General features: G+C 38.9%; 1 protein-coding gene across 1 annotated transcript in view; it reads left to right on the top strand.

Annotated features, from left to right (window-relative positions):
• GPC6 (glypican 6) overlaps positions 1 to 13446 on the top strand; it is an 805110-nt gene that overhangs the window by 435282 nt on the left and 356382 nt on the right. Inside the window, exon 3 of the mRNA XM_050712844.1 lies at positions 6486 to 6877. Within this exon, the coding sequence (XP_050568801.1) occupies positions 6486 to 6877 (392 nt within the window). The remainder of the gene's footprint in view (positions 1 to 6485; positions 6878 to 13446) is intronic.

Genomic DNA, 13446 nt, shown 5'->3' with positions numbered 1-13446 from the left:
CTTAGACACACTAAAGAGGTGTTAATAAATGAACTCTTGCAGGGAAGAAGAAATGGTGAGTTTAGCATGTAAAGGCTGCACCTGCACCCTCTGAAGTTCTCGATAATGTTCTCATTGACTTCAGAGTTGCAGAATAAAGGTTTATAAGCCTTTATAAATGCATGTAATCAGCTTCAAATAGATAACAGATGCTTAACTGTGTATTAATGTTCATTTGTACAAAAACTTCTTTGTATATTGATGTTAAATAATGCCTTCAATTATTTATTAGATTAGGTTCACATTCTGATAATGGTATTTGATGTGTAAATAGCAGCCTATCTTTTTTTCCCATTTGCCTGGTCTAACTTGTCTAACCCAGCCCAGGACACACATGTTTATGTTTCCTCCCCACTCTCTTGTCCCTTATCTTAGAACAGGGCGGTGCTGTTTACTTTGTCTCTATGTAAGGAGTAGGGAGTGGATGAGGATGGAGCCTCAGTGTTCTCCCCTTTTTCTGTGTCTCCTTTCTTCCTTGCCTCAAGCTTGCAGAGGGGTCAGCAGCAGAAACTAGACAACATAGTGGGAAAGAAGTCATGGACTCTGGGCAGGAAGCAGGGAAAAAGATCACTGTGAATTGCTATCTATTATAAGGTCTTGCAGTAGTTTGAGAGATGGAGGGATTAAAGAGGGGAGAGAGACCATCATCTTCACTCATGACCTTTCAGATTGTACTGGCTTCTAAAAATGTTAATAGCGTCCAAAAGATTTCATAATCTCATTATATTTAGAGGGATGGGACCATCTAGAAAAGGTATCAATATCCATTAGCAGCTAAATCATTTCATCCATATGTGATTTTACCCAAGACATAGGTAAAGGATGTAAATCACCTATTCTGAAATGTGCAGTTATAGGACACATTTAATTATCTGACCTCTTTCTTAGCCTAAGATATGATATTTATATATTCAAAGCGTGTTAAAAAATGAGAAAAATTTTCAGCAGACCTCATAACATTGCAGCATTTGTTGTTCCTAATGGGAGCTGAAATTTGTTTCCCAGTTGTGAATGTTGAGTGTTTCTGAAGGTCAAAGCTATAAGGGACATTTAAAATTAGTTATTCAAACTCACTGAAAAGTAATACCAATGCACTGGTAGCCTCATGCATACAATTTGTTCACTCTTGAATATAAATACAAATGTAATGTCAAGAATAAGGGGAAAAATGATCTGCTGTAAGTATTTTCCTTACAGCGATTTTTTCTTAATCACAAAGTTATATTGAGTTCTTTTTGTTTTGTAAGGTTAGGTATTGTTAGACAAAAAAAGTAATCCCTGAAAACCTAAAATAAATAGTTGAAATATGGAAGAAAAAACGCACACATAAACTGTTTACCCACACAGAAACTATTTAGGTTAATTTCACTACAGTTTTAATTAGATAAATCACAATTTTCACTAAATGACACCATTATGTAATATCTGTATGTTTTTTGTTTGGTTGGTTGATTGGTTTGGTTGGTTTTGTTTAAAAAAATAAAAAGGCCTTTTCAAGAATCTTGTAGAAAGATGAAAAGTTCACTAGAACATTTTTTTTCTTCATGAACAAATAAAGAGAAAAAGAAATAAGGCATTGAAGAAAAGGAGTCAACTGTATGTCAACTTGATGTATGTCATTAACCTAAGTACCTATACATAAAGAACATATTTTATTCAAAGAGGCAGTCAGCTTACAGGAATTCAAATATCCGTCTTACCATCTTACCATCAGCCATATCATTAGATGTGTTCAAAGTTGTCAAATGAATTTAGGTACCTAAATTCCATATACTGTAGGTGCACCATCTTCACAGTAAATGGTAGATCACTAGAATTTGTGAGCAATTTGAAAATCAATGCCGGCAAGCAGAACAAGACTATAATGGGAAACCACCTGTATGTTGTATGGTTGGTGTTACTCAATGATGGATGAATTCAGTATTTCACCCTAGGCAACATTTTCCATAAATGCTGATGAAAAATCACATCAAAAATCTCTGTCCAGAGCCTCTGAAAAGTAGCCGTGCTGCATTTTCTCAGGTAGCAGTGATACTGGTTGTCAAGCGCACAAGATGATAACAAGGAAAGTCCTTTTAAAGAGGAAAAATGGGCAGAATATATCATAAATAAATGAAATTGTCTTTTAGTATTTTTGGTCTTAATCCTTTCTTTTTGCATATCTTTTTGTTTTCAGGAATTGGCCAACAAATTATTTCCAGCTTTGCATCTTGTCCTGCAGTTAGATGTTGCTTTTGCTTGTATTACTGATGGAAAAGAAAATGAAGGGAGCTTTTTAGGCTGAGAATGATCACAGAACATCAGTTTCAACGTAATACAACTTTGTTTATCTAGTTATTGCCTCTAGGTGGTTGTGATTATATTTTGTTGAAGGCAGTTATTACACTGTGTCATGCTGCGGTATCATCCCCAATCCTGATCCACTGATGTGGTGACAACTAGTCATCACTTCAGAATTAGTCTAGCTCCCAGGTTGAATTAAATTATGACACCAGATTACCTATGTTAAAATAGAGTGAGAGAGAAAGCTTTCAGTTTCGAAGGTAGTGGGAGAGCTGAAAAGACTCTATTTTTAATAAGAGCAGTACCTACCATTTGGTAAGGGACTCTAGGCAATGCATCATGTCCTTTTCCTTTGTAATTGACTTATCATGGACAAAAGGTTTAATAACAATTCAGACTTCACTCGGAGAGACAGTTATTATCAATCTTCCATCAGAAATGTACAAATAATGTTTAAAAAAAATAGAGGAAGTGTTATTAATTGACTGGAAACCCACCATGTAAGCCTATATAGAGTGTGTAATGGTTTCAAATCACATTATTCTCTCTTCTTTTCAGCTGTATGGATTGTAGCTCAGTGTGCCTTAGACATTATCCTTCTGAGCTACCTCATAAGCAGGCCTGGATGGGCTTCCTGATGACCTTCTGGCTAATAAATGAAAGCTGTATAAAAATGTGTTTGCAACATAAGACATACCCAGGATGTATTCTGTCACATAAATGAATCACCACTTAAAATTAGGAAAAAATATTTCCAGCATTAACACTGCTCGTGACAGCCAATTTTGGCAGAAAAAAAAAAAAATCACAAGATATACACGTTAAAACACTGTTCAGCTCTGTCATATATAGATTCTCCTCTCTAGTCCTAGCACTTGAGTGCCTTCCAGAAACACATTAAGCAACATGACTAATGTCTGTCTCATCTTCGTTCTTTTACTTTGAGATGAAATATAACATTATTTTACAAAAGCTATCTGCAAGTTGATGAAATATCTTTGAAATGAACATAAAATCTTTAAATTACTATGAATACCGTGGGAAAAAAAAATAGCCCTTGTGGAAGCAGGTACAGTTTCTCTTGATGTAACTGGACAAGTGCCCAGTTATGTCAGGACAGAGTATCTATACAGGAGCGGCATAAAGCAGTCTACCTTCTTGATGTATGGAAGATTTCCTGACTGAGAAAGCAAGTGATCCTTCACAACAGCATTCAATTTGCTGGGTGGGAATTAAGACTTTTTTCTAATAAATACAACGGGATTTTTCTCTGAAACTGGAAAACACGTCCAATTTTGTAGCTGTTACTGCTTTATTTTCCTAATCCTGCATAGGTTTACTGATGCAGACAACTGTCTTAAACTGTCTTATGTATCAAAGCATACAGAAGACTAAAGGTCTAACTTTTTAATGTTGTAATAACTTACTTTAAGCAATAGCTCTCAAAGACTAGAGACCTATGAGAAGACTAAAAATTAAATAAATGTACTACTATTCAGAGGACATTAGCTTTCCCACAGAATGCGTATATCTGGTGTCATATTTGGACAAGAATGTAATTTAAGCTCATGGAGTTACTGGTAATGTTTGGATTGCAATATAAATAAAAACTGCAACCAACCTGGTCCACATTGTAATAGATGCTGCACAAGTGCAGAAAAAATTTCTGTCCCTTCCTAAAATGTTTGGTTGCCTTCCAACAAACTGACTGTGAGATTGCTAAATAATATGCCAGGACAAAGAAATAATAGGCTAACAATCTCAGACCAGAGGATCTGTCAGCAGCTGAAGCTGTTATGCTTCACTGTGACTGACTTATTCAATGGCATAATTTTTTCAGATAAATAGTGGGATTCCCATAATAACTATGGACAGGAAGAAGCCAGCACGTGAATTGCTTACAGCAGCCTCTTGGCATACAGAACATCGTAGGAGAGAATTTGAGAGGTCTGGATTCACTGTTTTTGTGATTGTCTTTCACAGTTGTTCTTCAATTACACCGGCCTAAAAGCTTGGCTTCAGCCTTAAAACATATTTTAATTTGAGCCCCAAATTCTCTGCCATCTTTTTGCCTTTCATAGTGCATGAATAGAGAGTTAGATGTATTCAGCACTAAAGGCAGTATACATTATTTCTTAGAGGAAGAAATGCTGACTGTATGAAATAGTAACAAGGATTATTCCGATGTCAAGGCTATTAACATGTCAGAGTAAGGGGTGAAAACCAGTTTTGTTTTGCTTTTCTCTAAAACTGCTTTGTCAGAATTAGTGGATAATTTGGAAAAAACGATACAGAAGACCTCTGTACTGTATGTCATGTAGCTCAAGTTATTCCACTTGGCAGCAGAGAACAAAAGAGTTTTTTGTGCTTTTTGTTTTTGTTTGTTTGTTTGTTTGCTTTTGTTTTGTTTTGTTCTGGTTTTGTTTGTTTGTTTTTGTTTTTCTTTCATAAAGTATTTGGTGAAAGTTTATTCTTTTCCAAATTGAATTTATGCCATCTGAGGAGCTGTGATTTTAACGACAGCTTAGACATTGATACATCTATTTAAATATATTTTTCCTTTAATAAGTGCTTTGATGTAGTGAGTGTGTTCTCAATGTTCTGTGCATACATTTTCATGGTAATCCTTTTGCAGTTATGTGGGAGATCAAAGACTGCAACTCCGCGCAATCTCTGCCAAAAAGGAGCCGCTGTTTTCTTATGGAGTCTATGCAGCCCAGTCCATAGCATTTGGTTGATTCTTCTTTCAAGTGATCACTGTTGCACATTCCCAAATTTAGTGTATATTTTTTCTTATGCATTCTTAATTGCCATCCTGTCTTTAGCATTGCAATGGTCCTCATTTTCATGAGTCTCTTTAGCCACAGCAGGGCTATATATTTTTACGCATTACAGTAATGTTTACAAGGTTTTTACACATTACAGCATTAGCCAAGCCTGTAAGAAGTCAGCATGTCCCTGCAGATAGCACACATAGATACATCTATGGGCAACAACCACATATTTAGCACCTGGCATCCCAGAGCTGGCTGCATATTGACTTCTGCATCAGTGTGAATCATTTAACAGCAGCAAATATATATGTTTTGCCAAGGATATTGCCATCTCTTCCTTATTGTATGCAATGCCCCATTTACAGGCCACAGCAGTCATTGAGCTCTTTTCCAAAGGAGATTTAAGGAGGATGACAAATGGACTCTACAGGAAGATGGAATGCTATGCCACCAAAATCATCTATGCCTGCTGATCTAGAGATGCCTAAGGATCTTAGCAAAAGAGATGATCACACATTTCCACTGCCCAAAGAGAGATTTCAGAGATCTCTGCTGTGATTGGTATCCCATGGGCTCAGTTCCCAAAAATAATATTTTCCAGAAGCCAAAATTTAGAAATAGGTAGTGTTATGTGCCTGAGTATATAAGAGGCACAGAAGCAGTAAAGTATGAAATGCATTTAAAAAAAATTAAGGTCTGCTATTCCAATACCAACAACTAACACAAATTGGAAATAGTAGTCTGGCTGTGACAGAGCTGGTAGAGGGTTCTAGTACAGTGCTTCAGTAGAGTAGCAGATTATTGAAAATGCTAACATTTTCTTAGTGTTACCTAGACAAATAATACTTTAAATGGAATTCTGCTCATTTCAAGCCAGGTCTCTTTCAAATTACTTTCAAGAACATTTGGAAATAAATTTTCAGATTTATTTCTGTGGTGTCCTGTACTGTAATAACTTCAGATAAATAGAGCCTATCATTGTCTAGCTATATTTAAAATATTAGAATTTTATTTCTATCATATTAATGACTTCACATTTAGCATAACAGATTTAGTATACTGACTATGGAGGATTTTACAAGAGGCTGGGAATGGCATGTTCAAATAGTAAGTGAAGAAGTGGAACAACCCTTACTGAAATTCTAAGTGTATTTTTGTTGTTCAGTGTTGTAGGGTCAACATCTTTCTACCTTGCAGTCAATGGGAAGCCAGGCTATACCTTATTTTTCCTTGCCTCTGAATTAAGCTATTTCTAATCCAAATAAATGAATTTAACTAGTAACAACATATTAGGACAAACTTTACTAATGGTAATGTAGGAATGTAATCAGAAAACTCTTTGGGCTTTACTAATATCTCCTTGCTAACATCTCCTTGTTTTCCCTGCAGAATTTTTCCGAGAACTTCTTGAGAATGCAGAAAGATCCTTAAATGACATGTTTGTCCGGACATATGGCACGCTGTACATGCAGAACTCGGAGGTTTTCCAGGATCTCTTCACAGAACTGAAGCGGTATTACACGGGAGGGAACGTGAACTTGGAGGAAATGCTGAATGATTTCTGGGCTCGGCTGCTGGAGCGGATGTTCCAGCTTATAAACCCCCAGTATCATTTCACTGAGGACTACTTGGAGTGTGTAAGCAAGTATACAGACCAGCTGAAACCATTTGGAGATGTACCCCGGAAGCTGAAGGTTCAAGTGACTAGAGCGTTCATTGCTGCACGGACCTTTGTTCAGGGGCTGACAGTAGGCAGAGAGGTTGCAAACAGAGTATCCAAGGTAATCTAAAATCAGGGTTTCTTAAGCTTGAATTTGTTTCAAACATACTAGAAAACTGAAATCTGATTTTTTTATTTTTTTTATTTTTAATATGGGGTGATGCTTTTCTGGTGTTTTGTTTTGTTTTGTTTTGTTTTTTTCGGGGGGGGAGGGGGGTGCTGATATACCCCTACTAAATTTATAAATACGGATAATAGTTGTTTTTAATTCCTGCTGAAGATATTAAGGCAATATTGACTAGAAAGCATTTCCCTTTGTTTAGGACACAAAAATGAAATATCAATATACACCAATGTTATAGCATGGTAGTGATTATCATTAGTAATTCAAAACCAGCTACATATATAAAAGATGATGGTCATGATCAGAATTAAAATGTTTAAAGTAAATTTATGGTGCTGTTTGTTAGGACAGCAGAACCCTCACAGCATTCATTCATCATGAAACTGGGTGATGGATTTTGTTAGAAATGTCTAGTCATGTTCTTGATGAGAAAATAGACTAAGAGTGACACCTCTGGAGCACGAGCTTTCCCTAAGGACAATTCGATTCACATATATTTTATATTTAATTATTTATCTATGCAAATATTTATGACAATTATAATCCTCGAGGGTTTAATATAATTAAAGCTCTGTAAGAAAAAAAAAAAAAAGAAAAGAAAAACACAAAAATAATCCATCTGGGTACTAGAAATATGCCTGAATTACTTTCTCTTACACAGTGTTTCAAATTTGGGTGTTTGTTTGTTTTTTGTTTTCTTTTTTTTTTCTGAATTGCTGTTCCAACTAGATATTTGTTCTGTAATCTGGCTATTTCATAGTCCTAGTCTGTAGTGTATTTGGACCTTAACTATAGTTTGAATTCTGAAGTGGTCAAGTGACAACAAAATGCCCAAACACTCTCTTCTAGAAAGTAAGCATATGCATGATTTTGATGTTTGCCCTTTGCAATAGTTTCTTGCATTTACAAGCTTAAGCCGTTCCTCTTTGTCAAAAGGACTGACTCTCTTGCTTCATTTAAATCACAGCAAGAAGGTGAAGTAGAGGTGCAGCTGAGCGCTGAATGAAACTGCAATTCAGGTGCTCAACATGATGAGGAAACCTGGCTTCTAAATATTTCTATCCTGTATGATGTGATATTTTGCAATTAAAAATTCAAAAGCTATGGATGTAGAGAGGTAGCTGACAAGTGAGAATCTGATTTTATACGTAGGACATTGCATGGGAGGAAAGGGTCATTTTATGCTTAAAAGTTGGTGAATGAATTATATGATACTGGTTACCCAGCTAAAACCAAATTTTCTTCCTTCCAAGAGTCTTCCTCGGCTACAGAGCCACCTTTTCCTTTATTTCTGGCACTGTCAATTCTTGCAGTTTCTTCTGAACAATGGCAAGGCATATCCCATCGCATCTAGCCTGGTTGGGGGCAGATATGTTATGAGTGTGCGGAAAATGTATATTTATAGCCCCAGGTTTCCTGTGAAGAGCGGTGATGTCCTTGTTTGCCAAGATTTAAGTGAGTCTGCTTAGGTCTGATGTCACTGTTGTATGTAGGCATTAGGACTTACTGTATTTTTTGGATCAAACTGTAGGGATTAAGCTATGTGAATCACTAAATATATGTACAATATCTGAATTCCAGATTAAGGTGTGAATTGCCTTCCAAAATGTCACTTTCCCTCTGTATGTAAATAAATGCTCAGAACATGCAGGTGTCTCCCTTCTCACATACCCTGGAAATAATTTCAACTCACCTGCTGGATTTGGGGTACATAAGCCCTTTCAAGGATAGAATTTTAGACTGCCAAGTGATCCTAAGATCCTATAATGAGATCCTATATTAGCTCTAGTCATAAAGTGAGCCTTGTTATAGTATCAATTGAAGATGATAATAGCTCGGTAATGCTCCTGGTTGTGTGTATGTGTGTGTGTGTTGTCTTTTTGTGTGTGTGTGTGTGTTTGTGTTTGTTTTTAACATGAAAGCAACTCTTTAAAAGTGCTTGGCAGTTTGTGCAAGATACAGTACACAAGATACAGTACATCTTTGTTTTATGTATAGACAAATAATGACACTCTATTAGAGTACATCTAAAACTCTAACTCCAGTTTTGGGTCCCTACCATGCAAGAAAAACAATGAGTTCAGTGGGTGGCCACAAGAGTGGTCAAGACATTAATAATTGCCCTGGCATAATAGGCTGTGCGACTGGGGCTTATTCAGCCTGGAAAAAAAGGTGACTTCAGGGGCACCTAACATCTATGCTTACTGCCTTGGGAGAGGTTATCATAGAAGTATAGAATCATAGAATAGAGTTGGAAGGAGTCCATAAGAATCATTGGTCCAACTCCTGGCTCTACACAAGACCGCCAAAAAATCAGACCATACGTCTGAGAGCATTGTCCAAATGTTTCTTGACCTCCATCAGACTTGATGCCATGACCACTTCCCTGGGAAGCCTGTTCCAGTGCCTGACCACCCTCTCAGAGAAGAATTTTTTCCTAATATCCAACCTAAACCTCCCCTAACGCAGCTCCATGCCCTTTCCTCAGGTCCCATCAGGTTCACCAGAGAGAGGAGATCAACACCTTCCTCCATGTTCCTCGTCATGAGGAAACATATTCCCCCTCATGAAGTCTCCCTGTTTCTTCTTCTCTAGGCTTAACAAACCAAGTGACTTTAGCTGCTCCTCATACCTCTTTTCCTCTAGACTCATCACCATCTTTGTAGCCCTCCTTTGGATGCTAATAGTTTTATGTCTTTCTTATATTGTGGTGCCCATAACTACACACAGTACTCAAGGTGAGGTCTCACCAGCACGGAGCAGAGCAAGAGAATCACAGAATCACAGAGTTGAAGGGGTTGGAAGGGACCTCGAAAGATCATCAGGTCCAACCCCCCTGCCAAAGCAGGTTCCTTAGAGAAGGCTGCCCAGGTAGGCATCCAGACGGGCCTTGAATATCTCCAGAGAAGGAGACTCCACAACCTCTCTGGGCAGCCTGTTCCAGTGCTCCGTCACCCTCACTGTGAAGAAGTTCTTTCGCATGTTGGTGCGGAACTTCCTGTGCTCTATCTTGTGGCCATTACCCCTTCTCCTGTCCCCACAAACCACTGAAAAGAGGTTGGCCAAATCCCTCTGTCTCCCACACCTCAGGTATTTATACACATTGATGAGATCCCCTCTCAGTCTTCTCTTCTCAAGGCTGAACAGACCCAGGTCTTTCAGCCTTTCGTCATAGGGAAGATGCTCCAGGCCCTGTATCATCCTTGTGGCCCTCCACTGGACTCTTTCCAAGAGGTCCCTGTCTTTTTTGTACCGGGGAGCCCAGAACTAGACACAGTACTCCAGGTGAGGCCTGACCAGGGCAAAGAAGAGGGGGAGGATCACCTCCCTTGACCTGCTGGCCACGCTCCTTTTAATGCACTCCAGGATCCCATTGGCCCTCTTGGCCACAAGGGCACACTGCTGGCTCATGGTCAACCTGTCATCCACAAGGACCCCTAGGTCCTTCTCCTCAGAGCTCCTCTCCAGCAGGTTGTCCCCCAGACTGTACTGATACGTATGGTTGTTCCTTCCCAGGTGCAGGACTCTACACTTGCTCTTATAAAATCGCCTCCTTCAACCAGCTAGCAATGCCGTATTTGATGCATCCCAGGATACAATTGGCCTTTTTGTCTGCCAGGGCACACTGTTGACTCGTATTCAACTTAACCAGAACTCCCAGATCCCTTTCCGTGGGGCTGCTCTCCACCCTCTCTTCCCCCAGTCTGTATGTATATTCATCTTTGCCCGTTCCCAGATGCAGAACTCAGAACTTCCTCTTGTTAAGCTTCATATTGTACTTGATTGCCCAGCTCTCTAATTTGTCACAATCTCTCTGCAAGGCCTCTCTGCCCTTGAGAGAGTCAACAGCTCCTCCTAATTTACTACTATCTGCAAACTGAATTAATATGCATTTGATTCCCACATCTAAGTCATTTAGGAAAATATAAAAGAGAACTGGCCCTAAAATGGAGCTCTGAGGAACCCCTCTAAGTGACTGGCCACCAGCCTGATATAACCCCCTTTACTGTAACCCTTTGAGCCTGACACATCAGCCAATTTTTCACCCATCGCATTGTGTGTTTGTTTTCTCTGGATATATGATGGAGGTTTTACCCAGAAAGCTTTGCTGAAATCCAAAAATATTACATCAGCTGACTTCCTTTGGTCAACTAGGTAGGCAATCTTGTCATAGAAGGAAATTAAATTTGTTAAACAGGACTTTCCCCTTGTGAACCTTTGTTGCCTGTGAACAGTGACTGCATTGTCTTTCAGGTGTTCTTCAGTAACTCCCAGAATAATCTTCTCCAAAATTTACCAGGCACTGAAGTGAGACTGGCAGATCTGTAATTACCAGAGTCTTCTTTCTTGCCTTTCTTGACAACTGGAACACTTGCCAGCTTCCAGCCGACTGGGACTTCTCCAGATTTCCAAGACCATTGAAAAATAATTGAGAGAGGTCCTTGTGATGGCATCAGCCATCTCTTTGAGTACCTTGGGATAAATCCCCATAGAATTATGTGCATTCGGTTGAAGCAGCGAAGCCCACACAAGTTTGAGGTTGGCTGAGAGTTTATCATTACTGTAGTCGCGATCCTTCAACTCAGGTCTCCTGGGGTCCCAGAGCCCATCATTGGTTTTGAAGACAGAGGCAAAGAAGGCATTAAATGTCTCTGCTTTGTCTACGTCCTTATTTGTGAGGCGAACATCCTCATCAAGTAATGGACCAATGTGAATTCTGGTCCTCATTTTGTTGTTAACATATTTTAAAAGCCTTTTTTTTTTTTTCTTTTTTTTTTTTCTGTCCCAATAGTACTGGCCAGCTTCAACTCTAATTGAGCTTTGGCCACACAAATTTTCTCCATACAATGACAAACAGCATTTCTGTAGTCCTCCCATGTTGACCTACCTCACTTCCCATGGCCATAACCTTTTCTTTTGCTGCCTAAGCTCTAGAAGATGATCTCTGCTAAGCCAAGCTGGCCTTCTGCCCCTCCCATTGTCATCAGTGAGGCTCTTCACAACGGGGCATGGTGGTATGAGCTGAAACAAAAAGAGTTGTCTAAGTAGAAGGAGAAACTTTCCACTAGGCATATGGCCAAGCAGTGGATCATTTGTCCAGAGAGGCTGTGAGGCTCCATGCATGTAGGTTTTGTCCAGATTGCACAAAGCCTTTTGAGACGAGTAGGTTTTGTAGAGTCTGACATCAGAGTTCCCCCCTGCATTGAGCAACATGTTGGACTGAGATCCCTTCCAACTCAAATTATCTTATGAACTGATAAAAATGTTAATTAAAAAAGACATTTTTACTTAAACGTAGAATATGCTTTGACTACAAGACTGACTTTCACATTAAAATCTCAGTGGCTGTATTCATACCCGCAGCAAATGTTAAACAGTTGCTAGTTTTAGGGACTTTGCCATATGCAGTCTTGTGGGGCAGGTACAAAAAATTCAGGTGACCATGTGTAAAATTAATAAATATTCTGCAGAGAGGCTGTGATTACTCTGAGATCTAAGCTTTCGTGATTGTATCATAAATGTGTATTTTTATGTTGGTGTATCTGCTATAGAAAATGACAAATCCTCTTCTGTAAACTTCATTTAAAAATACCACAACTGTATCTTAAATTTAACACATAACTTTGCAACCAAGAAAGAGACTGGTAAACGTTTTTTTTGCCGTTTTGAAAGTCATACAGATTCAGCATGGATTTAAGTTTCCCTGTACTCTAATATCAGAAGATTCTGTGACAAGAAAGCTACATCTGTGTAAGGCAAGAGAAATGGAAAAAAAAAAAAAAAAAAAAAAGGAAAATGAACTGTTGCAGCCCTTTTACAGAAAGCTTGTCCATTCTTTTCACTGTCTGGGAACTGGTGGGGATCTCCTACCTGCACCACCACAAGTTAAAAAGATTTTTTCCTTTCTGGTTGTGGACCCATTATCTCACTGAAATGCCACTGCAAAAGGCTACCAGCATAAAACAAAGTGGAGACTACACACCTTAAACAATGTGAGAAAGAGATTTATTAATGGGAAAGTTAGTAGCAACTTCTCCTCTCAACCTTTGATTCACTTTCTCAGCCAATTCTGGTACATTTTTTGGAAGAAGCTGACAGGTACCACACACAGAAGGATTTGTTCCCTCTCTTATTTCAGGGATATGCGCTTTCTGAAGACTTCTCTTCAGAGAGGGTGTAACACTATTACTGGCTGAAAAACATGCAAACACTCAGTCCATTCCTTACAACGAAACCATACTCCCATGCTTTTCCCAGGAAGTTTTATTGTGTTTATGTGCAAGGTTTTGGTAGCAGGAGGGCTGCAGAGGTGGCCTCTGTGAACAGAGCCCAGCAGCTGCCCCATGTCTGATAAGATCCGGCTCCAGACGGCTCCAAAAGGGACCCACCACAGCCAAGCCAATGGTCGACACTAGTTACACCTCTGTAAAAGCATATTTAAGAAAGGAATAAAACTGCTGTGCAACAGCAGCTGGGAGAGCGGAGTGAGAAAATGTGAGAGAAAC

The sequence above is a fragment of the Cygnus atratus genome, chromosome 1 (genome assembly GCF_013377495.2).
Source record: "Cygnus atratus isolate AKBS03 ecotype Queensland, Australia chromosome 1, CAtr_DNAZoo_HiC_assembly, whole genome shotgun sequence".
NCBI classification, from domain to species: Eukaryota; Metazoa; Chordata; class Aves; order Anseriformes; family Anatidae; genus Cygnus; species Cygnus atratus.
This window is presented reverse-complemented; position numbering and strand designations above follow the sequence as displayed.